Source organism: Gossypium arboreum, chromosome 6 (genome assembly GCF_025698485.1).
Source record: "Gossypium arboreum isolate Shixiya-1 chromosome 6, ASM2569848v2, whole genome shotgun sequence".
Taxonomy (NCBI): Eukaryota; Viridiplantae; Streptophyta; class Magnoliopsida; order Malvales; family Malvaceae; genus Gossypium; species Gossypium arboreum.
In genome coordinates this window covers 1,365,855-1,393,546 of record NC_069075.1, presented here as the reverse complement: position 1 = coordinate 1,393,546, position 27,692 = coordinate 1,365,855, and the positions used below count along the sequence as shown (strand labels likewise).

The window sequence follows — 27,692 nt, the reverse complement described above, 5'->3', positions numbered from 1 at the left end:
CTTAAAATTGGTCAAATTACCATTTAAGATCTCCTAATTAATATTCCAAAATAATTTCATACTAAAACTTCTAGAATGCAAGTTTTGCAAATTATTCGATTTAGTCCCTAACCTCAATTTAAGCACTTTATGCATAGAATTTTATCACGAAATTTTCACACAATCATGTAATCATACCATGAACCTCAAAATAATAATAAAAAATATATATATATTTTTTTTACCCTGAATTTGTGGTTTTGCAACCACTGTTCCGTTTAGGCCCTATTTCGGAATGTTACAAGTTTAGCATCTATACTTGGGTTGGGCTTGGGAAAAATTTTAGGCCCATTTTTTGGACCAGACCAAACCTGGGCCTATCAACAAATAATTTATTTTTTAAAAATAATAAATATATAATATTCTTTATTTTTAAAAAAATTAATTGATGATATGACATATATATGGACTGCTATATGAATGCCACATCAAGAAAATTAACAAATATTAATTTTTTTCGTCATCTATTTTGAGATGATTTGACAAATAATGTAAGTTCAAGAGTTAAAACATATAAAATTTTAAACGAATAACTAAAATAATTTTTTATAAAGTTAAAGGACCAAATAATCATTACACCTTCAAATTAATTACATAATGCAAAGGCTTTATGGCCCACTGGGTTTCGATAATTTTTTAGTCAGATGTCAATTTAGAATTTTTAATCTCTCGTATGATTTGGTTTAGCTTGTTTTACTCTTTAAAAATAATGAAATATAAAAAATAAATTTACATTAATAATAATATTAATATATTTTTATAGTTAAATTTAAATAAATTTTTTATTAAATTTTAAACAATAAAAAAATGTTATTATAACAAGTTGGGTTAAGCTTGGGCTTGAGTTAAGATTTTTTTAGAATCCAAACTAGACCAAGCCCAATCATGAATTCCTCGAATTATTTGTCCATAATCATATTAAAACAATACTGGATAATTGAAATATATTCAAAATTTTAAATTAAATTAAGTTTGGATCAAACTCACTTATGATATATGATTTAGCTAAAGTGAAATAAGAACTCGAAAATGCAAATTTTATGGATAAATTTTTGTTTTGGTCACTTTATTGAAAATTTATAATTTGGTCATTGAACTATCTAAAAGTTTTCTTTTAAGTCATTGGACTGTTAAAATTGATGTTATATGACTTTTTCTATTTGCATTGCATGCACGGATTGAATGGTCTCTTTTTCCTTCACTTCTACGGTTCATTTTTTATTTTTATGAAACAACTTTGGACGTCACGAATTTGTAAACCAAAATTCAAACATTTTTTTTCTTTGATTTCCAACATTGATCATTAAAACAACTTGGGTCTAAGGTATGTTTTTCTACTCATCAATGGGTACCAATTCACCGTACTAATTGTCGAATCCTTACTTGAAGCTTGTCGGCCAAACTTAAAAAAAAAACAACTTAATAACCTAGTGACTTAAATAAAAATTTTAGAATTTAGTGACCAAATAAAAAATATTCCCATAATTTAGTGACTAATGGTGTGGTTTACACACTTCCTCTTGGTCCAATTGAAGTTTTTGGTACTCCCAAACACTAGTAAAAAGTTTTAATAGTATAAATATATGAAAATTTTAATAGAAAGTATCAGTTTACTCTTTGATCTACATAGTGAGACTAATTTGCCAATTTTTAAAATCAATGGGACAAAATGCAATTTAACTTTTAGTATAAGGACCTCCATAGTACGTTTACCTTGAAATTATCAATAACAACTAATAAATATAAAATCATAGAGTTAAGAATATATCAAATATCCACGAGGTGATAAGTGTCTTCAAAATTTAACATGCACAACTTAATTTGGTTGTGACAAGGCCGAACAAAGCCATTAGTGGATGGGTAACAAATTTGGTAATATTTTAACAATTTAACTGTTAAATTAATTGATATAATTGTACTTAATATACATGTAAAATTTTAAACCTATTCGATATTTCTATCATATTGATCTAAGATATTGTATATATTAAGCTATTAAGAGTTATTTTAGATCAAATTTGACATGCATAATTTATTCGAATAGAATATAAAATATGATAGTTGAATGATTAGAATATTAATTATATAAAAATAAAATATATATTTTAAATTTAATATAAAAATAAATTAATAAAATCTTTAAAGACTTTTGAATTTAAATTACAATTATTGAAACTGGATTAAGTTAAATCGAAAATTAATTAAAGTATTAATTTGGAATAAAGGATTGAGTTAATTATCTCACAAATTGAGCGAATCGACGGATCAGATAAATTTTTCAATTTTAAATATTTTAATAATTTATACCAATTTTTAAATACTTCATTACATTATTTTGTTATATCAAAGTCAAGTGATTTTTTTACACCTGATTTCTTCTGCTAATTACTGTCCGCACGTGCCAACTCTTTTCTCATCTTTCAATGACGTGTACGGTATAGATAGCTTGCCTTCAATTTTTTTTATTTGCCAAATTCTGTTATTAGTCCCTATACTATAAGTAATTTGCGAATTTAGTCTCTATATTTAAAAAAAATAGTCAATTTTAATCCTTATACATTTTAGCATTTAAAATTTTCATCATCCACAAAGAGTGGAAATTAAATATACTTGGTTAATTTATGTCACTAATCTTGTACAAAGCATAAATTTATTCTATATTCTCCAATTTAATCATTCACAATTCTTATATTTTTCAAATTTCTAAAATTTAACAAGTGACATAATATTACATATATGATAATATGTTTGACGTATAATATTTTGAAAATAGTAGAACTTAATGAGTTTAATGGTTATTGTTTAGGTCAAGATTGGAATTTCAAAATTAGAAAAATATAGGGACTAAAATGATCAAATTAATTAAAGTACATAGACTAAATTCACAACTTGCACATTGCACAAGTACTAATAGCCAGATTTAACCTATTTTTACATTTAAATATGTAAAAAAATCATCCATCCACTGCCTCCCAATAGAGAAGATAGGCTCTTTTTTTTTAAGTAATTCAATTTTTTTATTAATTACGATAATGGCCAACATAAAAATTATGTACGTAAATGATTTGATTTCTATAGTATATGTAGGTGCCGTCAGACACACTGACAGCACCGACCCCACCATCGGCCAATGGTTGTATTTTTTTAAACATTTTCAATTCATTCCCTAGCATATTTAAATTTAGATAAACTCGAGAAAATTTTTTGAAAGATATATTTAGGTAATTTAAATAATAATTTTATATAATATTTTAATTTTATTATTTTTAAAAATAAAAAATAAAAAATTTATTTTTGTTCTTCCTATAATTTTAAGGGTTATTTAAATTTAATTTTAAAAGTACATAGACCTAATATGGAAATAGAACAAAAATTGAAAAATATAAAATTTGGTGGCTACCTGCTGCACTCTTTTTCAGCAAATTAAAATTTTTTAAAATGCAATTATTGGCCTATGATGATTTGCTTAAGAGTTAAGATAGCCGGACACTTTCTGCTTTCCCTTCTGTCAGTTTTTCATCAACAGGTTTGCCTCTTACCAGAACATCAATGGATGTTAGTGTAAAGAGATGGAGCATGATACGCCCTGCTCAAGATACTCCTAAAGAAAGGCAATGGATTTCAAATCTGGACGTGGTGATGACAACGTACCATCTCCCTTTGCTGTTTTTCTACAAACCAAATGGCGCCTCTGATTTCTTTAAGCCTCAAGTGCTACAGGAGGCTTTAAGCAAGACTCTTGTGCAATTCTATCCTATGGCTGGGAGGTTGGGACGTGATGAAAATGGTAGGCTCGAGATATTATGCAACGCAGAGGGTGTTCTGTGGATAGAAGCTGAAACTACGTCGGCCATGGATGATCTTGACGGTTTTACTCCCTGCTCAAAACTGAGGAAACTGGTTCCCACGGCTGATTACTCTGGAGATATTAGTACTTATCCGCTTATTATGGCTCAGGTAAGTAAATGAAGAAACTATTATCTTATTATAGATGATAACTGTTACTTGCAGTAGGAGACCAAGGATAAGCTCTGAGCAAACTCAGACAGCCTGATACTGAAGTTAAAGCACAAGAAAAACTAAGCTATCAGCTAAGAAGAAGTTAATATAAAATCTTATATGAGAATCACCGGTTTTCTACAGTAAAAATTGGTGCTGCTAGACTCATCGGGGACACCGGTATTTTTGTTAAAGGTATTACCATCAACAAAGTATAGATACTTTCCGTTCATCTTCACAACAAAGTGCTAATTACGGAGGTCCATGGTGGTGGCTTAGTAGTGAAGAAGATGAAACCGAAACCTTTTGCTCTTTAGTGAACCAGCTCTCATCTGTAATAATCATTTTAGCCCGTCGGATACAACGATATTTTAAACGAAAAAACTGTAATAATCCTCACCGAAGAAAAGCTAAGAACAAGATTAATCAAAGCTAAGAACAGGATTACAAGATTATTACAAACGAGTCGAACGAGAGGTTTATTGAAGAGAAAAAGGGTTTCAGTTCATCTTCTTCACTGCTAAGCCACCATCATAGAACTCTTAGCACTCTCCTGTGAAACTAAACAGAAAGTATCAACACTTTTTTATTAACTGACACCGGCGCCACCAATGACTCTGGCGGCATCCAAATTTCTTTTTAAAACATGGGATGGTGCCCCAATGAGTCTGGCAGCATCCAATTTTTTTTAAAAAACATGGGATGGTGCTGCCAATGGGAATGGTGACATTGACTTTACTGTAAAAAAATAGATCATTCTCGTTAATTGTTGCTTCAAAAACGTTAATTGTTGTGTGTATATTTTGCTAGGTTACTACTCTTAAATGCGGTGGAGTCTGTCTTGGAATAGCAACTCATCATACTTTGACTGATGGCACAACGGCCTTTCATTTCATCAATAGTTGGTCTGAAATGGCAAGAGGCTTGCCCCAAATTAGCATGCCACCACTTATTGACCGAACCCTTCTCCGAGCAAGAGTGCCCCCAACCCCAAGATTTCATCATCTCGAATATGACCCACCTCCTTCCTTAAACACCTCTACGTCACTTGGCCCTAATAACCATAAACCCTCCACTGTATCTGTTTTCAAGATCACACAAAATCAACTTAATACCCTAAAAGCCAAGTCCCGGGAACATGGAAACAAAACCAATTACAGCACCTACACCATTCTAGCTGCATACATATGGCGCTGTGCAACTAAAGCTCGAGGCCTCTCATATGACCAACCAACCAAGTTAAACATGCCAACTAATGGACGCCCGAGACTACATCCTCCCCTCCCATCAACGTACGTGGGCAACACAGTGTTTACGGCTTCATTAATTGCTCTATCTGGACATCTCCAATCAGAACCGTTTGTAAATACCCTAGAGCGAGTTCATGGAACATTGAAAAGGATGAATAATGAGTATCTAAGATCAGCTGTTGACTACCTAGAAACACTGCCAGATATAACAGTTGCCAGGAGAGAACCAGACATTTACCAGTGCCCAAACCTAAGGATCAACAAATGGACACGACTGTCTATATATGATGCAGATTTTGGTTGGGGTCGACCAATACACATGGGTCCAGCACACGTTGTCCATGAAGGAAAAATATACATACTATCAAGTCCAACCGATGATGGGAGCTTGTCACTGGTAGCATGCCTACAGACTGCTCATATGAAACTCTTCGAGAAACATCTATACGAAGGCTTGAAGTCATTTGACAAAATCAAAGCTCGATATTAGTTGTTTGTTCCCTCTATCAGTATATGTATAAACCTATAAACCTTCTACTTCTGTTCCTTTAGCTAAAACTTTGTTTGAATCCTGATTATTTGAAATTTACCATCTAAGCTATGGGTTTTTTATTGGTAATTATTATACTATACCTCGGTAATAGTAGTTGGATTGATCGTAAGGGCAATAACAAAGAAAAATAAAAATACACAGATTTTATGTGAAAAATTCTTATCGGGAAATAAAACCATAGATAAAAGAGGAGAAATTCACTAATGTTGAAAAACAACAATGCAAGAGGTTTTTTTTACTACACATTTTAACAATTAAACAACCTTTTCATAATCAACATCTAATAGAAAGATCGCCCCACACATCCCTAATTTTGTATTTCTATTTTATTTTTTTAACAAGTGAGTTATAACCGGATTAAATGAGATTTAGATCACATAACTCTAATAAGGAGTAGCAGGAGCTATAATACGGAATGATTTAGAGGGCCTGGGTATTCATAATTTTAACTTTAACCTTTTGTGGTTGATACATTGACAAGCTAAAGCCTTGAGAAGAAAAACAACTTGTAACAAATGAACCCAAAAAACAATGTCAATTCCGAACAGCATCATTTGCTATGTACTTTTTACTGTTTCAGAGGTAAACAATGGAGGACGGAGAAATTAGTGCTATATTAATACAAATTTAGCAAGAATAAAAACAATAATGCAAGAGGTTTTTTTGACTACATACATTTTAACGGCTAAATAATATTTTTATAATTAATGTCTAATAGAAGATTGCCCAGATATCCCTCAAAATTGCAATTCTATTTTATTTCTTTAACAAATAAGTTGTACCTCGAATTTTTTTGACTGGATCAAACGGGATTTAGATAAAAAAACTCTGACAACACCTTAAATTATTTGTCCATAACCATATTAAAACAAATACCGAATAATTGAAATATATTCAAAATTTTAAATTAAATTAAGTTTGTATCAAACTCACTTACGATATTTGATTTACCTAAAGTGAAATAAAACTTGAAAAATACAAAATTTATGGGTAAATTTTCATTTTGGTTACTTAATTAAAAAATTATAATTTGGTTATTGAACTATTCAAAAGTTTTCTTTTAAGTCATTAGATTGTTAAAATTGATGTTATATGACTTTCTCTGTTCACAGTGCATGCATCAATTAAAAACTCACTTTTTCCTTCACTTCTACCGTTCATTTTCTATTTTTAAGTAACAACTTTGGTCGTCACAAATTTGCAAATCAAAATTCAAACATTTTTTGCTCTGATTTCTAGGGGTGTGCAAATTTCGGGTAAAACTGAATTAATTCGGTTAACCGACCGAATTCGGTTAATCGGTCCGTTAACCGAATTAATTCTGTCGGGGGTCAGTTAATAATTTTTTGGAAGTTCGGTTAACGGTTAATTCGGTTCGAAATCGGTTGGTTAACTGAATTAACCGAATTTAATAAATAATATTATAATATATAAGTATTCGTTCGGTTCGGTTAATTTTTTGGAAATACAAATTAATCGGTCGGTTAAGTCAGTTAATTTTTGATATGTTTTATACTTGTTTTAAACAAAATATATATATAAATTTCGGTTAATTCGGTTAACCGACCGGATTAACCGAAAAAGTTCGGTTCGGTTAATTTTTTTTGAAAAAAAATTCAGTTTGGTTAACGGTTAAGGGTTTAAAAGGGTCCGTTAATTCGGTTAATGGTAATTCGGGTCGGTTAACCGATTGAACACCCCTACTGATTTCCAACATTGACCATCAAATCAATTTAGATCTAATGTATGTTTTTCTACTCATTGATGGGTACCGACCCATCGTATCGATTGTCGAATCCTTACTTGGAGCTCGTTAACGGAACTTAAAAAACAACTTAATAGCCTAGTGACTTAAGTGAAAATTTTTGAATTTAGTGACCAAACTAAAAACTTTCCCATAATTTAGTGACTAATGGTGTATTTTACGCACTTCCTCTTGGCCCCATTGAAGTTTTTGGTACCCCCAAACACTAGTAAAAAAGTTTTAATACTAGAAATGTATGAAATTTTTACTAGAAAGTACCAGTTTACTTTTTGATCTATATAGAGATACTAATTTGTCAATTTTTAAAATAAATGGGGTAAAATACAATTTAACTTTTAATACAAAAATCTCCATGACACGTTTACCTTGAAATTATCAATAAAAACTAATAAATATAAAATGAAACAGTTAAGAATATACCAAATATCCACGAAGTGATAGGTGCTTTCAAAATTTAACATTTACAACTTAATGGGCTAGTGACAAGGCCAAGCAAGCCATTAGTGGATTGGTAACAAATTTGGTAATATTTTAACGATCTAATTGTTAAATTTATCGATATAATTATATTTGATATGCATGTAAATTTTGAACTTATTCGATATTTCGCCATATTGATCTAAAATATTGTATATATTGAACTATTGAAAGTTTTTTATATAAAATAAATAGTTATTTTTTTTAATTTATATCAAATTTGACATGTATAATGATAATTTATTTGAATGAATATGAAATATAACAATTGAATCGTTAAAATATTAATCGTATAAAAGATAAAATACATATTTTAAATTTAATATAAAAATGTTTAAAAAAACACAAAAATAAATTAATAAAATTCTCAAAATGACTTTTGAGCTTAAATCACAATTATTGATATTAGATTAAATCAAATTGAAAATTAATTAAGAGGATTAATTATCTCACAAATTGGTTAAATCCACCAATCAAATCAATTTTTATTTTAAATATTTTTAATAATTTATTTAATTAAATTAATTAAATCAATCAAATCGAAATTAGAATCTAATTCTAAACCACATGATTTTTTTACACCTGATTTCTTTTGCCAATTATTGTCCGCACGTGTCAACTCTTTTATCATCTTTCAATGACTTGTAAAGTATAGATCGCCTGTCTTCAATTTTTTATTTGCCAAATTCTGTTATTAGTCCCTGTATTATAAGTAGTTTACAAATTTAATCTCTATATTTAAAAAAGTCAATTTTAATCCTTATACTTTTTAGCATTTAAAATTTTAATCATCCACAAAGAGTAGTAATTAAATATGTTTGTTAATTTATGTCGTTAATCTTGTACACAGTATAAAGTTATTCCACGTTCTCTAATTTGATCATTCATAATTCTTATATTTTTGAATTTTTAAATTTTAACAAGTTGACATAATATTACATATATGATAATATTTTTGATGTATAAGATTTTGAAAATAATAAAACTTAATGTATTAATGGTTATCCTTTAGATCAAGATTGGGATTTTAAAATTAGAAAAATATACAGACTAAAATGATTAAATTAAAGTTAATAGACTAAATTTACAACTTGCCCATAGCACAAGTACTAATAGCAGGATTTAACCTATTTTTACATTTAAATATGTAAAAATATCACGCATCACCCATCCAAACTCAAGCTTAGTAAACTATAGTAATAATTACTTTTATTTACCTCATATTAAATTTCAATTACTTATGTTTAAAAGTTACATTTTAGTTATTTATATTATTATTTTATTATGAAGTGGTCATTTTACTGTTAAACTTTGTTACCTCTCTAATGATAGTCCTATGTGATAGTACAAATGGATTTTAAATATCAACTATGATGTCTAATTATTGGGATGAAAATAGGTTTTTAATTAAATAAATTTAATTTAGACTGTTACGTAGGACCGTCATTAGAGAGGTAACAAAGTTTAATGATAGAATGATTAATTCTTAATAAAACGATAACGTAAATAACTAAATCATAACATTTTAAATATAAATGAATAAAATATAATATAAATTAAACATAAGCTATTGTTTTTATAGTTTACCATCAGGCCGCACCGACAAACAGTAGAAATTGAGTATTTTCGTAATTTTTTACAAAATTTGGGTTAGTTTTATAAAAAAAACCCGAGAAGAGCCCCTCGCCTTTGCTTAAGATAGCCGGAGACTTTCTGACTTTCCCTTCTGTCAGTTTTTCATCAACTGGTTTGCCTCTTCCCAGAACATCAATGGATGTTAGTGTAAAGAGATGGAGCATGATACGCCCTGCTCAAGATACTCCTAAAGAAAGGCAATGGATTTCAAATCTGGACGTGGTGATGACAACATTCCATGCCCCTTTGCTGTTTTTCTACAAACCAAATGGCTCCTCTGACTTCTTCAAGCCTCAAGTGCTACAGGAGGCTTTAAGCAAGACTCTTGTGCAATTCTATCTTATGGCTGGGAGGTTGGGACGTGATGAAAATGGTAGGCTTGAGATATTATGCAACGCAGAGGGTGTTCTGTGGATAGAAGCTGAAACTACATCGGCCATGGATGATCTTGACGGTTTTACTCGCTGCTCAAAACTGAGGAAACTGGTTCCCACGGCTGATTACTCTGGAGATATTAGTTCTTATCCGCTTATGGCTCAGGTAAGTGAATGAACAAACTATTATCTTATTGTAGATGATAACTGTTACTTGCAGTAGGAGACCAAGGATAAGCTCTCATGAGAAAACTCAGACAGCCTGATACTGAAGTTAAAGCACAAGAAAAACTAAGCTATCAGCTAAGAAGTTAATATATGGCTTTTTTTCAAAATTCACATTAATTATGAAAATCACCCACTTATAAAATCTTATATGAGAATTTCCTGTTTTCTACCGTAAAAATTGATGCCGCTAGACTCATTGGTGATACCGGGATTTTTGTTAAAGGCATTACCATCAACAAAGTATAACTACTTTCCGTTCATCTTTACAAGAAAGTGCTAATTACGGAGGTCCATGGTGGTAGCTTAGTAGTGAAGAAGATGAAACCGAAACCTTTTGCTCTTTAGTGAACCTCTCATCTGTAGTAATCATTTTAGCCCGTCGGATACAACGACATTTTAAACGAAAAAACTGTAATAACCCTCACCGAAGAAAAGCTGAGAACAAGATTAATCAAAGCTAAGAACAGGATTACAAGATTATTACAAACGAGTCGAACGTGAGGTTTATTGAAGAGAAAAAGGGTTTCAGTTTCATCTTCTTCACTGCTAAGCCACCACCATAGAACTCTTAGCACTTTCCTGTGAAACTGAACCGAAAGTAGCAATACTTTGTTGATGTTATTACCATTAATAAAGTATTGATACTTTTTTACAAAGTGACACCGGTGCCAAGTCTAGCGGCATCTGTTTTTTTTAAAACATAGGATGGTGCCTCAATGAGTCTGGCCGCATCCAATTTTTTATTTAAAACATGGGATGGCGCCGCCAACTGGAACGATGACACTGATTTTTACTGTAAAAAAATAGATCATTCTTGTAAAAAATTTTGCACTTGGATTATTTTTATAATTAATTTTTTTTTGTCAATTTTGAAAAAAAAATCATAATATTTTTGCTTAAAAACGTTAATTGTTGTGTGTATATTTTGCTAGGTAACTACTCTAAAATGCGGTGGAGTCTGTCTTGGAATAGCAACTCATCATACATGGAACAACGGCCTTTCATTTCATCAATAGTTGGTCTGAAATGGCAAAAGGCTTGCCCCAAATTAGCATGCCACCACTTATTGATCATGACCGAACCCTTCTCCGAGCAAGAGTGCCGCCAACCCCTAGATTTCATCATCTCGAATATGACCCACCTCCTTCCTTAAACACCACTACGTCACTTGACCCTAATAATCATAAACCCTCCAATGTATCTGTTTTCAAGATCACACAAAATCAACTTAATAACCTAAAAGCCAAGTCCCGGGAACGTGGAAACAAAACCAATTACAGCACCTACACCATTCTAGCTGCATACATATGGCGCTGTGCAACTAAAGCTCGAGGCCTCTCATATGATCAGCCAACCAAGTTACACATGCCAATTAATGGACGTCCCAGACTACATCCTCCCCTCCCATCAACGTACGTGGGCAATGCAATGTTTTTGGCTTCATTAATAGCTCTATCTGGAAATCTCCAATCAGAACCGTTTGTAAATACCCTAGAACGAGTTCATGGAACATTGAAAAGGATGAATAATGAGTATCTAAGATCAGCTGTAGACTACCTAGAAACACTGCCAGATACAACAGTTTCCAGGAGAGAACCAGACATTTACCAGTGCCCAAACCTAAGTATCAACAAATGGACACGACTGTCTATATATGATGCAGATTTTGGATGGGGTCGACCAATATACATGGGTCCAGCAAACGTTGTCCATGAAGGAAAAATATACACACTACCAAGTCCAACAGATGATGGAGCTTGTCACTGGTAGCTAGCATGCCTACAGACTGCTCATATGAAACTCTTCGAGAAACATCTATACGAAGGCTTGAAGTCATTTGACAAAATCAAAGCTCGATATTAGTTGTTTGTTCCCTCTATCAATATATGTATAAACCTATAAATCTTCTACTTCTGTTTATTTAGCTAAAACTTTGTTTGAATCCTGTTTATTTGAAATTTACCTTCTAAGCTGGCCTGGCTGATGGTTTTTAATTCGTAATTGTTATAATATACGTCGGTAATAGCAGTAGGATTGATCACAAAGCAATAACAAAGAAAAATAAAAATATATAGATTTTACATTAAAAAACTCTAATTAGGAAAAAAAACCACAAAGAGAAGAAAAAAATCACTAATGTTTGAAAAACAATAATGCAAGAGGTTTTTTTTTACTACACATTTTAACAATTAAACAACCTTTTTATAATCAATGTCTAATAGAAGATCGCCCCCACATATCCCTCAGTTTTGTAATTTTATTTTATTTCTTTAACAAGTAAGTTGTACTTTAAACTTTTCTGACCGGATTAAACAGGATTCAAATCACACAACTCTAATAATAATTCAAGCAGAAAAGAAGCAAGAGCTATAATACGGAATGATTAGATGGCCTGGGTATTCATGATCTTAACTTTAACCTTATGTGGTTGATACATTGACAAGCTAAAGCCTTGAGAAGAAAAACAACTTGTAACAAATGAACCCAAAAAACAATGTCAATTCCAAACAGCATCGATCATTTGCTATGTTCTTTTTACTGTTTCAGAGGTAAACAATGGAGGACGGAGAAATTAGTGCTATATTAATACAAATTGAGCAAGAAGAAAACCAACATATCGTACACAAGTAGGCATAAATATATGATTGATAACATTTTTAACATGAAAAATGGATAAGGATTGTCTGAAACAGAGATGTTATATCATCCTATATCTTTTACCAATTATTTAATGTCATTTCAGTATCTTTTTTTCATGTCATTAATACATAATTTTGGTAATTTTTATAACTTAAACCTTAGACATTGGACCATGAACTCTAGACTCTAAAACCCTTCCCTCTGATCATTGAACTTTGAATCCTTTAGCCTGAATGAACATTAAACCCTAGACCGTAGACCTTAAACCCTAACATTTGATCCTATACTTGAACCTTGGATCTTACATCCTGGACCATAGGTTTAGGGTTTAAGGTTTGGAGTCTAAGATTTAAGATTCAAGATTTAAAGTCTAGAGTTTAGGGTCTAAGTTAAAAATTTATTAAAATTATGTGTCAATGACATAAAAATCTGAAATAACATTAAATAATTTGTAAGTGATACATGATGACGCTGGTGTCTCTATTTCATACAATCATTTTTATTATCAAAATATTAAATTTTAGTTTATTTTCAATACTTTATCTAACATGATTTTAGTCTATATACTTTAATTTTGAGCCATCGAGTCCTGTATTATTTTATTTAAAAATCTTAATCATTCGTTTAATTTTACAATTATAAAAGATAGAATAATCGATAATGCGCTTAATTGACATATTTTTATTATTTAATTTAATTAATTTTGGACGTGTATTTTATCTAATTTAACACTTAATCAATCAATTTTTTTTGGTACAATTTTTATCCAATGTGTCGAGAAATGAGAGGATACTTGACTTGCATAAAAGATTTAACATGAGAACTTGAATGGAGGCGTGAAGGAAGGGGAGGCGCATTAGTGCACACTAGACCTCATTATGGGTAGGCTATTTATCATTTAGGCTTGAAGGTCTGTTTAAAAAGTAGTTTTATTTGGATAAAAATATAAATTCGAAAAATAAGTTTAGACAAAAAAAAATTTATTTTCTAAATGGGCTGAGCCTTGGGTGAGTTTTTTTTCACTCGGGCCTGGCCCAAATCAATTGTTTTGCTACTATTTCGCTATTATATTACTACGATTTTATTGTTGTTGTTGTTTAAATATTGTATAATTTTTATTTTATTCGTTAATTCTGCTACTATTTTAAAGGCTTTTTTAATGTATTTTTAATTTGTTGAGAAATATTTATTTTACTAATTTTAGTGTAGTTGATGTATTATAGTTTTAAAATTTTATTTTATGTAAAAAACAATTTAAAAAATTTAACATAGAAGTATCGGGCTGAGCTCAAGTTTAGCAATTTTAATCTAGACTGGACTTGACAAATTTTTAGGCCAATTTTTCAATCAAGCTGAGACTAGACTTAGAAAATAGACCTAAAATTTTGTATCAACCTAACCTAAACCTAGTCCATGATCAAGTCAAGTGCAGTCAAGTGCACACGCATCCCTCTAGCATTTATTTTTATTTTGGGTTAATTTAATTTCTTTTATATATAAATTAGACATTAAAAAGGTGGGGAGGCACTTTGCGCATAAACCAAAAACAATTGTTGGTTCGTTTTTATGAAGTAATTTTATTTTAGGGGAGGGACTTTGCGCATAAAATTTCCATTTCTTTTTTTTTCTTTTTTCTTCTTTAATTTTATGAAGTAATTTGGTGGAGCTTTAGGCAGATTTTTTATTTGATTTTTGAGGATCGTGAGATTCGAATATGGACTTGAAAAATTTGATTTCGGTATTTGTTTAGGAGATAGATATCGATGTTTCATAAAATTATATTGACACCAAATAAAATAATTGTTGATTCGATTTTGATAAGCGTACAGTTGGAAGAATCAATATTCAGTATACTGAAGAATACATTAGTGTGTCCAATTAAGTAGGGAAATATCAATCAAATTTAAACGACCCACGTGGTTGAGGTTGGTAGTTTAAGTTGGGCCCTTCTAGTTCGCAAGGCTACTGAAAAACTAAATCGTGGACGTGTATTTTGTGGTTGTCCGTTTAATGAATGTCAGTTGTTGAGCATTCCCGTAATTAATTTACACATGGAAGGGTTGGTAGCCTAAGATGTATTCAATCATTATAACCGACTTGTCGGTTGAAGGAGAAGACTTGTTATCAATGATCCTTTCGAAACCAGAGTAAAAATTGAGCTTGAAGCTAGAATTTGTTCATATCGGTTTATTCAAATTAATTTTGTTTCTATTTATTTTTATTAATTTTAATTTTATTAGATTTAAATTCTCCCATTTTATTTATGCACAGACGTCACATGTCACGCGCTCGATAGTTGCCTGACATGCAACCTGGTTAAATCGAAATAATAATTTAAGACATCTCAGTCTCTTTGGGATCGATTCTACTCTATATATTGCTATTTATTTATTGCTTAGATGTAAGAATAATATTTTTTTGTGAATTCATCACCCATCACTAACTTTCTCAGTCCTCAATTTTTACAATTTTTATCAAATTGGTCCTTACCTTTTAAAGGTACACAAAAATTATAAAAAATTAGAATTTTTTTACATTTCCAATAAATCCTTAAAAATTAAATAATGTTATAAAATAAAAGATTGAGAGCATATTTTATTGATCAATCGGTCCATAAAGTTTATCTTCATATTGGTGGACATCCACTTAATAAGATAGTTTAATAATTTAATGAAAATTTTAATTTTAAAGCATTTTTATTTTTAAAATTGCAAAATTTGAAGGAATTTTTATTGAAAATATAAAAACATTTAATTGTTTTAATAAAAATTTTAATGTATTTTTAAATAGTAAGGACCAAATTGACAAAGATTATAAACTTTGAAGGTTAAAAGGTTATTTTATATTTTTATAATTGCAAATTTCGACAAAAGATTCAATATTTTTAGATTAAAATGGTACAAGGTTTCAATCTCTCAAAATTAAAGTACTATGACTAAATTTTAACCTGTAAAAGAACACAGGGACTTTTGAGAAATTTAAACCTTCTTTTTTATTTCTCTTAAAATCCTCTGCAGTGCAGATTTTCACCTTCAATAATTAAATAAAAAATTCTCAATTCCACCATGGATTAACAAAATTCGAGTTCCCCAAAAGGAAACATCAACAAAGCCATGGCTGAAACTACTTCTTCAACATCATCCCCCAAGCATCTCCAGTCGCCAAATCCCTTGTTGATGGACCCTTCATCATCGGTTCCGACACCGCCACCGTCATCGGCGGCGGCGTCAAATATTAACCCGACGCAGACGGCGACGCCGCTAACAGCCCCATCTCCGACAGCGACACCAACAACAAATCCCTCAATTGATCCCTCACTGCAAAATTTGCAGCAGCAGCAGCAGCAGCAAATCTCGCAAATTTCGTCTCCGCCTCTTTCAAATCTCGCCCAACAACAACAACAACAGCAAATCTTGCAACAACAAACGCAACAAGGTGTTGGGGGTTTATCAAATTTTCAAGTGCAGCAAAACCTTCAAAGATCGCCGTCAATTTCACGTATTAATCAACTCCAACAACAGCAACAACAAAGCCAGCAGCAACAACAGCAACAGTCTCAATATGGCAACGTTTTAAGACAACAAGCTGGGTTATATGGGCAAATGAATTTTGGTGGGTCAGCTTCAATTCAAACAAACCAACAACAAAATCAACAGATGGGCAATCCTAATTTATCAAGGTCAGCTTTGATTGGACAAAGTGGTCATTTGCCTATGCTCGGTGGTGCAGCTGCCGCCGCCGCTGCTCAGTATAATTATCAGTCTCAGCTTTTAGCTTCGGTATGGAACTCTCTCTATGCTTATTTTTTTGTTTGATTTTTTTGTTTAGAAATTTGGAGTATAGATTTAATGTATTTGATTAGTTGTTGCTTTAGAAACCATCATATTCCTTTTGTTTGGAAATGAGGAGGCAATTTAAGATCATGTAATTGCAACTTTTATATTATGTTTGGGGACATGAATTTGAAGATTTGGATTTGGATGTTATTTGCTATGCATACATTATATATGAAGTAATTGAGATTCAATATGATTATATATTTGAAAGGTATTAAAAGCACGAATTTCAATTTTCCAGGTATCTACAGGAATTTGAATTTCTTTACTATATAGACATCAGACAAATCAATGAATTTGAAAAGCAATCATGAATGTTATATTTTTATGTGTTTATACAACTTCAGTACTTTTGAAATCTAAATCCATCTTTTGAAATTCAAGTTCCCAAACACTATCTTATACATTTTGTATGCAAGTTTTTCTTTGCACAACCTGTGTACAATCTGCAATTTTTAGGTGTTATTTTGTTTCCTTTAACCTTTTATCTTCCTGCAGTTTTGGGGGATTTGAAGATTGTTATGTGCATGTTTTAGTAAGTGATTTAAGCAAGTTAAATTTGTGCTGGAAGTCTTGCTGTTAGCTAAAGTTGGCATTATTGATGATTGCCGATGTTTCTTTTAATTCCAAAAGATAACCGTTACCTAGTAAATTTGTACTGGAGATCTTGCTGTTAGCTAAAGTTGGAATTATTGATGATTGCTGATGTTTTTTTTATCCAAAAGATTAAACGTTACGTAGTTGATGGTTTCTGTTGGCGAGTGCCTTAAAGTCAAATATAATTCGAGCTTTTGATTGCAGTCCTTGCTTTTTGAAAGTAATAATTGCATTGTTTCTACCCAATAAGCACTTTAGAGTTACTAAGCAGTGTGCTTTTTTCTGATATCCTTTCTTGCTACAAAGCAATTTAAATCATGCTCTAGTTTTCGTCTAAAGTTATATGATATTAATGGTTTCTTGAGATAGTCCTTGTTTCATATTGAATTCATTGTAATTATTTTCTTAATGGTAGTAATAACCTGATCATTGCAGAACTGATTACTTTATAGGGCTTGATGTATACCACTCCTGTCTAATTTCATATTTTAGATATAATTTTTCTTTTCTTAAAACATCTGAGGTTTTCTATGTAGCCGAGGCAGAAAGCTGGCTTGGTACAAGGGTCTCAGTTTCATGCAGGAAATCCAACCGGGCAATCTTTGCATGGGATGCAGGCAATGGGGATGATGAATTTGAGCTCACATTTAAGGGCTAATGGAGCTCTTTATGCTCAACAGCAGATGAATCAGGGACAGATGAGACAGCAGTTATCGCAACAAACACAACTCACATCTCCTCAGGTATTTTCTTCTTTATTTTTCTTCTTTCAATGATGTATTGACCACTTTCCTCATGATGAACCTGTAAACTAAATGTTTTTTTCCTACTTTCTCTGTAGTTCTTCAATTTGAGAAATCATTTTCATCTGTAGGTGTGATTTGTCGAGTTTATCTATGGGTAGAGAAGTTCAGTTTGCACTGATATAGAAGTTGCTATATGATCTCCTTAAGCTATGAGGCAATTTTGAGATTTCAATCTGCTGATGTTAAGTTCCTAGGAGTACAGCTTTTCTTCGTTTACTTCATGTTGCTCTTTATGTTTGGCGAACATTAGCTTACTATCCTTTGACTTATGCCTGCTCAGAGTAGATGAAGAAAAGTTTTAATTATTTAATCTTATAACGGAAGCTTTAGGCTGCACATTCTTTTGGTAATATGTAAAGGATTAATACCTACAAAGTGAAAAAGAAATCATGAATCTCTTTTGACACTGCTGTGATAACAATTTTCTGGGTAAACTGGCTTAGGAAAACTGTTAAGTTTCACAGTACTCTATATAATAATAATTGTGTTTAACATCTCATGCAAACAATACTTTTCTTTTTGATCAAGCTGTTATAACCTTGAAGGTTAATTGGATTTCCTGTGAGACATGCTCCCTCACCTTTAAAAAAATAATTACATGTGAGATATTCTTTGTATTTATGGAAGTCTACGGTTAGCACTATTTATCTGGATTTTGTCATATGCATTGTAAAATGTTATTGTAATGTATCAAATGACCATTGACTCCATGATCATTTAATATCTAGTCTGTTGATGAAGACTTGGAAATTAGTAGCGTGATTTTGCAACAAGTAGCTGTTCCTTTTGTTCAATAAACTATTTCATTTTGCACATTGGCTGAAGTAGAATCTCGTGTAAGATGTTTTCACAACTTTTCCATTATCAGATAAGAGTTGACATGTTTATGAATGATTGCACGTCTTCTGGTGCATTGTTATTGTATTGAATTCCTGCAAAATGGTTTTATTTGTAAATGTCCTAATTTCCTTTGACTATAGTGGGAAGAGATGCAAGACTCACCCATGGCATGCGATTTTTAGGTTCGTTAATAGAGTTAATGTAAACCAAATATGTTATGTTTTCCCTTTAATTGAATTTTATTTCTCAACCTGTCTTCTTATGCCATTGCACCTTTAATGTAAATTTTACGGGGGTAGGCAATAATAAGAGATTTTTGTCATGTGGTTTGGTTGCTTGTTTTCAAATTAATTTGTGTGCGTGATCTCATTATATAATATCCCCTCTGTAACTACAGGTTCAAAGCTTACAAAGAACATCATCTCAGGCATTTATAAACCCCCAGTTATCAGGGCTGGCTCAGAATGGACAACAGGGTATGATGCAGAACTCTCTTTTGCAGCAACAGTTGTTGAAGCAAATACCATCAATATCTGGTCCAGGGTCAGCTCCCTTCCGCCTTCAGAGGCAGTCACAAGTTCTCTTGCAACAGCAACTGCCTTTTTCTTCTCCTCAGTTGCAAAATTCTATGGGCTTGAATTCTCAACAATTGTCCCAGCTTGTACAACAACAATCACAAATGGGCCATCCTCAAATGCAGCAGCCACAGCAACAACTACAGCAGCAGCTGCAACAACAACCTCAACAACAATTACAACCACAACAATCACCATTGCATCAGCAACAACAGCAATCTCCGAGGATTCCCGGACCTGCAGGCCAGAAAACTCTCAGTTTAACTGGATCACAGCCCAATGCAACTGCATCTGGTACAACCACACCTGGGGGAAGTTCAAGCCAAGGAACTGAAGCGACCAATCAACTTCTCGGAAAAAGAAAGATACAAGATCTAGTTTCACAGGTTTTTCCAGCTTTTGACTATTTGTATTTCATTCTTTTCTATTAGTTTCCAATAATTTGCTTCCTTCTTTTGTTGTGGTATTCATTCTTTGGCTATGTCCAGGTTGATTCGCAAGGAAAGCTGGAACCAGAAGTTGAAGATCTACTTCTGGAGATTGCTGATGATTTCATAGACTCTGTAAGGCTCTGCTAAGCTATGAGTAAAGGCTTTACCATGTTGATATTGCCTTTCTTTGTTTGGGATTACAGATATGTGCATGTGCCGCTTGTTCTTTTTAATTTCTAGTGGTAATTAACCACAAATCATAATATAAATAACCTTAACCTCTGAGATGTTACAAATATAGATATGTTTAGCATTAGGGTACTCTTCATGTCAAATATAACTTGAATATTGCAGAATATTTTTAAAAAACTGTTAAGAACAGGCTTTTTCTATTCCGTCTTATTCATAAGAAATTACATAAATATTTATACACATAGTAAGCCTAACTTTGGAAACTCTATACTAGGAAACAGACTAACTCTAGGGATGCTGTCTAAAAAAAACAGCCTTAAAGTTAGGGATAGTAATCAGTAAAATATTTACAGAATCCTATCTGATACACTTAAATATTCCTTAATTAGTAAACTGTAATCTGACACTCCCCCTCAAGCTGGGAAGTGGATATCATCCATTCTCAGCTTGCTTACTAGTTTTTGAAACAACTTTCCAGACAACCCTTTGGTAAGTATGTCTGCTAGTTGACCATCAGTGGACACAAATGGAGTGCAAATTAAGCCACTGTCCAGTTTTTCCTTTATAAAATGTCTGTCAACCTCAACGTGCTTCGTACGATCATGTTGAACTGGATTATGTGCAATATTGATAGCAGACTTATTATCACAATACAACTTCATTGGACCTTCCCACTTGATCTTCAAATCTTCCAAAATAATTTTTAGCCATAATAGCTCACAAATTCCTAGAGCCATCGCCCTAAATTCAGCTTCTGCACTAGATCTAGCCACAACATTCTGTTTTTTACTCCTCCAAGTCACAAGATTGCCTCCTAGGAAAGTGCAATAGCCCGAGGTTGATCTTCTATCAACCATAGACCCTGCATAATCTGCATCAGTATAGGCTTCAAGGTTTAAATTCTCCCCCTTTTTAAATAGGATTCCTTTACCTGGCGTGCCCTTTAAGTACTGTAGAATTTGATACACAGCTCTAAGATGTGATTCTTTGGGGTTGTGCATAAACTGACTTACAACACCGACTGCATAGGCAATATCCGGTCTGGTATGAGACAAGTAAATGAGCTTCCCCACAAGTCTTTGATATGAACTTTTATCAACTGCTGCATCTTCTAGTGCATCTCCAAGTCTGTGATTCACCTCTATGGGTGTGTCTGCTGGTTTACATCCCAACTTGCCTGTCTCTGTCAACAAATCAACTATGTATTTTTGCTGAGATATGAAGATTCCTTCCTGAGAGTGTGCCACTTCAATACCAAGGAAATATTTTAACTTTCCGAGTTCTTTGACTTCAAATTCTTTTACTAGGCATTTCTTTAAATTCTCCATTCCTTCTAGGTCATCACCAGTCACTATAATGTCATCTACATAGACTAATAAAGCAGTCACTCCCCCTGAAGATGAGTGTTTTACAAACAGAGTGTGATCTCCTTGACTCTGTTTATACCCCAACTTGAGCATTACTTTGGTAAATCTTCCAAACCAAGCCCTCGGGGACTGTTTTAGTCCGTACAAAGCCTTTTTTAGTCTGCAAACTACCTGTCCTGTATTTGGACCGAATCCTGGTGGAACATCCATATAGACTTCCTCCTCAAGATCACCATGTAAAAAGGCGTTTTTTATGTCAAATTGCTGTAATTTCCAGCCTCGGTTGGCAGCTAGTGACAACAACACTCTCACAATGTTCATCTTTGCAATAGGGGCAAATGTCTCAAGGTAGTCTACTCCATACATTTGAGTGTACCCTTTAGCAACCAATCTTGCTTTGTACCTCTCCAAAGAACCATCTGATTTATACTTCACTGTGTACACCCAGCGACATCCCACTGGTTTCTTCCCTCTCGGTAATTTCACCAAGTCCCATGTCTTATTTTTTTCAAGAGCTTCCATTTCAACCTTCATGGCATTTTTCCAATTCTCATCTTCTAATGCCTCGGATACTGTTTTGGGAATGGAGATAGAATTTAGGCCAGTAAGAAAGGCTTTGTGGTTATGGGACAAATTTTTGTAAGACAAAAATAAGTACAAGGGATGTTTTGTACAGGCTCTAATCCCTTTTCTAATAGCAATGGGAAATTCATCTAAATTTTCAGTAGTTTCAGTAGTAGGTTCAGCAATTACCTCAGGTTGTATAGGAGGAGAAGATGATTGAACTTGCACCGGTGCCTTCTTCCTTGAGTAAACCAGTAAAGGACGAGTAGTGTCCGGAATCCCTCTTTGTGATTTGGGTGTATTAGGCTCTGTTTCGGGTTGCTGGACGGGAGCTGGAATGTGAGTGTTTGGTTGCTGGACGGGAGCTGGAATGTGAGTGTTTGGTTGCTGGACAGGAGCTGGAATGTGAGTGTTTGGTTGCTGGACAGTAGCTGGAATGTCAAGAAGAAAGAATTCTCTGTCCTTATCTTCTGTGAATAAGATCTCCCCCTGAAGATAAGGACGAGTAAAGAAATTCTCTTGTTCTGCAAAAGTAACATCCGCTGATACATAAAATTTTTTTGTGGCTGGATGATAGCATTTGTACCCCTTTTGAGTGGAAGAATAACCGAGAAAGACACACTTGACAGCTCGTGGATCAAATTTTCCTCTATTTTGAGAATGTACATGTACAAAGGCAACACAACCAAATATTTTGGGAGGAAGGCTACTTGAAGTACTAAAATCAGGAAAGAATTTTGCTAGAACTTGCATAGGACTTTGAGATTCAAGGACTTTTGTAGGCAATCTATTTATCATATGAGTAGCAGTTAAAACAGCCTCCCCCCAGTATTGTTTAAGGGACATTTTTTTGGAACAAGAGGGCTCTTGTAATAGCTAAAATGTGACCATTTTTCTTTCGGCAACACCATTTTGTTGGGGTGTGCTAACACAAGATGACTCATGTATAATGCCTCTTTCTTGGAAATATGGTGAGAGAAACTGATTGAAATAGTCCTTGGCATTGTCTGACCTAAACCTTTTTATTTCAGCTCCAAATTGTGTTTTGATCATGTTGTAAAAGGTTGGAAAGACAGACCTTACATCAGATTTCTGTTTTAAAAGAAATATCCAAGACACACGGGTACAATCATCAATAAAGGATACAAACCACCGAGCCCCAGAAATATTTGAAATAGTGGATGGTCCCCAAACATCACTATGAATAAGAGTAAAAGGAGCGGATGTTCTTTTATTGCTTACCGGAAAAGAGGTACGTTTATGTTTTGCAAGTTCACAGACATCACAATGGAATTTTTCAACAGTTAATCCTTTGAACAATGAAGGAAACATAATTTTAAGGACTCTAAACGATGGATGACCAAGGCGGAGGTGATGGAGCCAAATTTGGTTTTTATTGGTTTTAATAGATTCGGATATGAAAGATAATGGTGAGGAATTCAGAGCACTAACTTCTCCACTGGATTCCTCAAGATAGTATAGGCCATTTACTTCCTTAGCATGTCCAATCATCCTCCTCGTATTCTGTTCCTGAAAAAGACATCGATTGTGATAGAAAACCACACTACAGTTAGAGTCTTTGGTAATTCTTTGGATGGATAGAAGATTGGTAAATAGTTTTGGAACATGAAGGACATTTTTAAGAGTAAGGGTTTTGTTTATAACAATATCACCCTGACCAGCCACTGTGATCACAGAACCATCGGCTACTGTTATCTTTCTACTACTAGGACAAGGTGTATATGAAACAAATTTTTGTGAGGAGTGGGTCATGTGGTCTGTAGCTCCTGAGTCAATGACCCAAGAACTTTTTGTGGGTATATCCGAGATTTTAGAATTTTGAGAAGAGGATATACCTGAAAAAACCAAACCACTAGTACCTATTGAAGGAGATTTTTCCAATGATCCCAGCAGATTCTTCAACTTCTCAATTTCTTCTTTACTGAACTCAACAGATGATTCTTGAGAATTCCCTTCTCCAGTGTTGCTGGTTTTGACAGTTTCAGCCATGTTTCTTTTGAACAAATTCTACAGGCTTGAGGGTTGATCGGGAATGAGAAGAAGTTGCCAGACAAAGAAAAAAATCCCAGAATTTGAGCTAAAAAAACGGCTCGGATACCATGTTAAGAACAGGCTTTTTCTATTCCGTCTTATTCATAAGAAATTACATAAATATTTATACACATAGTAACCCTAACTTAGGAAACTCTATACTAGGAAACAGACTAACTCTAGGGATGCTGTCTAAAAAAAACAGCCTTAAAGTTAGGGATATTAATCAGTAAAATATTTACAGAATCCTATCTGATACACTTAAATATTCCTTAATTAGTAAACTGTAATCTGACAAAAACTATGACATTCTTCCTGCAATATTTTGTGCTTAGCCTGAAGAGAAATTGAATATTTTGGCCTCAAAGTTATTTGATTTTTATAACTGTATTTTAGAGAGGGAAAAGAGTGTTTTAATTGCTTTAACCTAATAAAACTTCAAATTAGTGCTAACTAGCCATTACTCGTAGCTTGCACAATTAAACAGTCCCTATCTGCAGCTTCATTCTCTTTCTTTCAGTCTTCTTATTTTTTTAACTGTTTCCTTTCAGCTTCTGGAGACTTTCATTGGTATTTAAGTAATGGTCTTCTTGGTTTAAGGCTTATATCATTTTACTTGTTTTCAGGTGACTACATTTGCATGCAGTTTGGCGAAGCATCGGAAATCTTCAACATTAGAGTCCAAGGATATCTTGCTACATTTAGGTATGCAATTTACTAACTTGGATTTCTTTGGAAGAGTTAAATGTTAACTAAGGATACAACAGAACTAGATAAATTCTGTTGCTCGTGTCATGGGCTGAGACCAAAGCTCCAGGGTTGTGTGGCTCTTAAATCCTTGAATTTACTCTTCACAGATTCAAGATCCGCCTTCTGGGCATAGAACTATAATGATCCCATATAGAATTTCTGAAACTGTAATTTATGCATAATTTTTTTGCCTTCCAAGAGTTGCTTGTTATGCCCTTCCTATACTTTATATCTTATGTTAAATGATGTAGTACTTTACTGTAAATAGTGCGAGATTGCAAAAAGTTTTGTGTAGTGCCTACACAAGACTACCTTTCGGAGTTTCTTCTGTAATTTTTAAGTGAAGCTATGAAGCTGTAATGATGTTTAATGTGGGATTATGTACAGAGAAAAACTGGCGTTTGACTATTCCAGGATTTTCAAGCGAAGAGCGGAACCAAACAAGACCGGTAAGGATTTATGTTTATCATTTTTGAGATCTCACTGCATAAAATTTCTTAGAATCTTGACTTTACTGTATCTGACTTCGAATATCCTTTTCAAGGTGATTCGTTTCCTTATTTAGGAACTCGTTTTGACATATATGTGTGGTAGTCAAAATGTTTTCTATTATCTTTCGATATTACATTTTTATAAAATTCTCTAGCATTTCTTCTGATGTTATTAGCGTAAGCACCTTTTATTTGATATGGAAATCTTTGATTATTTGCTAAATAAGAAAGATTACAACTGATGAATTTGAATAATGTTTCTAAAACATGCAGTTATCGAGTGACCTCCACAAGAAGCGTCTTGATATGGTGACCGAATTTTTCAGTACTAAAGTATAACTTATCTCTTACTCTCAAGCGATAAAACTTTTACTCTTATGCAAATTTCTTGATTAGATACGGGCACTGATGGAATCGTCACAGCCCGAAATAAATGCAAATAATCCTAAAGAAATGATAAGACAAGGACTTGGCAACCCAGTTGGTGCAAACAATTTAATGAGACCTTCACCGAGTTCCGAGCAGTTGGTTTCACAAGCAGCTGGTTCACAAATGCTGCAGCAAATAACACGGTATTGATGGAAAGAAGTTGCCATTCATAATTTGCACCCGGAATCCTTGTTTATGTCTACATTGTAGGTGAGCAACATGATTCACTTTTGTGTCTCTCTTTCATTTATCAACACGCAGATAGGTCTGAGGGTAGGATACAGTCATGCAGTCGTACGATATGGGTATATTTAGTTTCTCCAAAGTTATTTCTTTGTTTTTGGAGGGTCATATCTCCATGCCTATGTCCAGAAATATGTTGGACAGAGATATTTCAAGAAAAATAAAGAGTCAGAACAGCATAACTTTATGATCTACTTATCTATGCTGTATCTTGATCTTATAGGATCTGAAATTGCTTGACATTCTGTGCATTATTGGATTATAATCCAAGGGAAAAAAAGAAATCTGACATGCATTATCCATTTTCAAAGATGAAATATAAATTGTTTCTTCACCGAGAAACCATGTCAACCTGGATTAAGCATTAGTACTTGTCTTTTAGTCTAATGAGCTGGGTAGAGATTACATGCTAACTTTCTCTTACGATTTAGGTCGTATTTGATACCCAAACATTCTTCCTTAAATGTCATTGGTACATTCTTCCACTCATTTTTCCCAGAACTTTATTACTACTTATATCGACCCTTTATTTAGTTTCAGTCATTTTTTGGTTTAATAGTATGTTACTTTAATCTTAAAATACGAGGCATTTTCCTGAAATCTTGTTCGGCTGCTAGTTTCCATGTTTCTCTGACTCTTGAAGTACCCTTGTCCGACACATAAATACAGGGATATGACCTATAAGGATATTCTAAATACATGGAAAAACTTAGAGAATCTAACCCGAGACATTGTTCAATGCTGTTGTTTGTTCTTTTGGCATTTATCCAATATAAGCTTTCATTCTAATTCAATTGCCTCCTTTGCAGGTTTTATATAGTAACTGAAGCTTAAGTTCTAATGGATTGACAAAAAGCTGTAATTACCTGGTAAGTATCAAAGACATTGAACTATTGAAAAATGATTTTACACCATTTTAGACCTCTTAATTTATCATTTTCCTATTCATGATTTATATTGTAAGTGAATTTTATTAATGGAGTCTATAAAAGCGAGTCTGTTCCCCGGTTTAAGCTTATTGTCCTCGATCGCATATAGAGTTTGGCTTGGATCCACGTCGTGTTTTTCATTATTATTTATTTTAGAAATATATAGATATATATATATATATATATATATATATTCCTGATCCCTCATTTGTATTTTAGGCATAAACTACTAGGCTGTCAAAGCACATTGTTTCAGTGATATTAAATTTCTTTTCACTGAATGGTGCATTTGCTTAATCTATGGGGTTGAGGATTGAAATATTGTTCATCATTGTTTGATGTTAACCTTACTGGTTAATAGACCAAACATTTTTCTTTTGGCTTAAATGCAAAAGTGGCCCTCAAATTATACTGTTAAGTGAGATTTAAATTACTAATTTCATCTTATTTTATTTCGAAACACGAAATCAGCTAATAAGAATGTGACATGTGGTACATTCTTGTTGGGATATTGTACACTTTTTGGGTAAGTTATTATTTTTTTTTTTACCAAATATGAAGTTATCTAAATGGGTTAATTTTGTGTTAAATAGTTTCTTTATTTTTGTGGTATCAGTTTTTCTTATGATT

General features: G+C 32.8%; 4 protein-coding genes across 4 annotated transcripts; all 4 read left to right on the top strand.

The window, feature by feature from the left end:
- The first annotated feature begins 3,462 nt into the window (after positions 1 to 3,462).
- On the top strand, positions 3,463 to 5,907 carry LOC108459974 (shikimate O-hydroxycinnamoyltransferase-like). The gene is made up of 2 exons (XM_017759366.2): positions 3,463 to 3,996; positions 4,849 to 5,907. The coding sequence occupies exons 1-2, from the start codon at positions 3,589 to 3,591 to the stop codon at positions 5,776 to 5,778; spliced, it is 1,338 nt and encodes a 445-aa protein (XP_017614855.1). The 5' UTR covers positions 3,463 to 3,588; the 3' UTR covers positions 5,779 to 5,907.
- Positions 5,908 to 9,853: 3,946 nt separating this feature from the next.
- On the top strand, positions 9,854 to 10,339 carry LOC128279341 (shikimate O-hydroxycinnamoyltransferase-like). The gene is made up of 2 exons (XM_053029784.1): positions 9,854 to 10,258; positions 10,316 to 10,339. Exons 1-2 carry the CDS (start codon positions 9,854 to 9,856, stop codon positions 10,337 to 10,339), a joined length of 429 nt encoding a protein of 142 aa, XP_052885744.1.
- On the top strand, positions 10,124 to 12,262 carry LOC108458750 (shikimate O-hydroxycinnamoyltransferase-like). Its single transcript, XM_017758149.2, has 2 exons — positions 10,124 to 10,258; positions 11,253 to 12,262. The coding sequence occupies exon 2, from the start codon at positions 11,347 to 11,349 to the stop codon at positions 12,088 to 12,090; it is 744 nt and encodes a 247-aa protein (XP_017613638.2). The 5' UTR covers positions 10,124 to 10,258; positions 11,253 to 11,346; the 3' UTR covers positions 12,091 to 12,262.
- Positions 12,263 to 15,915: 3,653 nt separating this feature from the next.
- Positions 15,916 to 27,146, top strand: LOC108460540 (transcription initiation factor TFIID subunit 12b). Its single transcript, XM_017760058.2, has 9 exons — positions 15,916 to 16,739; positions 17,930 to 18,136; positions 19,437 to 20,000; positions 20,103 to 20,177; positions 24,847 to 24,925; positions 25,358 to 25,419; positions 25,735 to 25,770; positions 25,858 to 26,100; positions 26,943 to 27,146. Exons 1-8 carry the CDS (start codon positions 16,074 to 16,076, stop codon positions 26,038 to 26,040), a joined length of 1,872 nt encoding a protein of 623 aa, XP_017615547.1. The 5' UTR covers positions 15,916 to 16,073; the 3' UTR covers positions 26,041 to 26,100; positions 26,943 to 27,146.
- The last annotated feature ends 546 nt before the right edge of the window (positions 27,147 to 27,692 follow it).

Excerpts from the sequence above, each read along its gene's own strand:
- LOC108459974 (XM_017759366.2), top strand. The coding sequence starts at position 3,589 with ATGGATGTTAGTGTAAAGAGATGGAGCATGATACGCCCTGCTCAAGAT. Across the intron at positions 3,997-4,848 it reads ATCCGCTTATTATGGCTCAG|GTTACTACTCTTAAATGCGG; the intron begins GTAAGTAAATGA and ends ATATTTTGCTAG.
- LOC128279341 (XM_053029784.1), top strand. The coding sequence starts at position 9,854 with ATGGATGTTAGTGTAAAGAGATGGAGCATGATACGCCCTGCTCAAGAT. Across the intron at positions 10,259-10,315 it reads CTTATCCGCTTATGGCTCAG|GAGACCAAGGATAAGCTCTC; the intron begins GTAAGTGAATGA and ends TACTTGCAGTAG.
- LOC108458750 (XM_017758149.2), top strand. The coding sequence starts at position 11,347 with ATGGCAAAAGGCTTGCCCCAAATTAGCATGCCACCACTTATTGATCAT.
- LOC108460540 (XM_017760058.2), top strand. The coding sequence starts at position 16,074 with ATGGCTGAAACTACTTCTTCAACATCATCCCCCAAGCATCTCCAGTCG. Across the intron at positions 24,926-25,357 it reads GGATATCTTGCTACATTTAG|AGAAAAACTGGCGTTTGACT; the intron begins GTATGCAATTTA and ends GATTATGTACAG. Across the intron at positions 25,771-25,857 it reads ACAAGAAGCGTCTTGATATG|ATACGGGCACTGATGGAATC; the intron begins GTGACCGAATTT and ends TTTCTTGATTAG.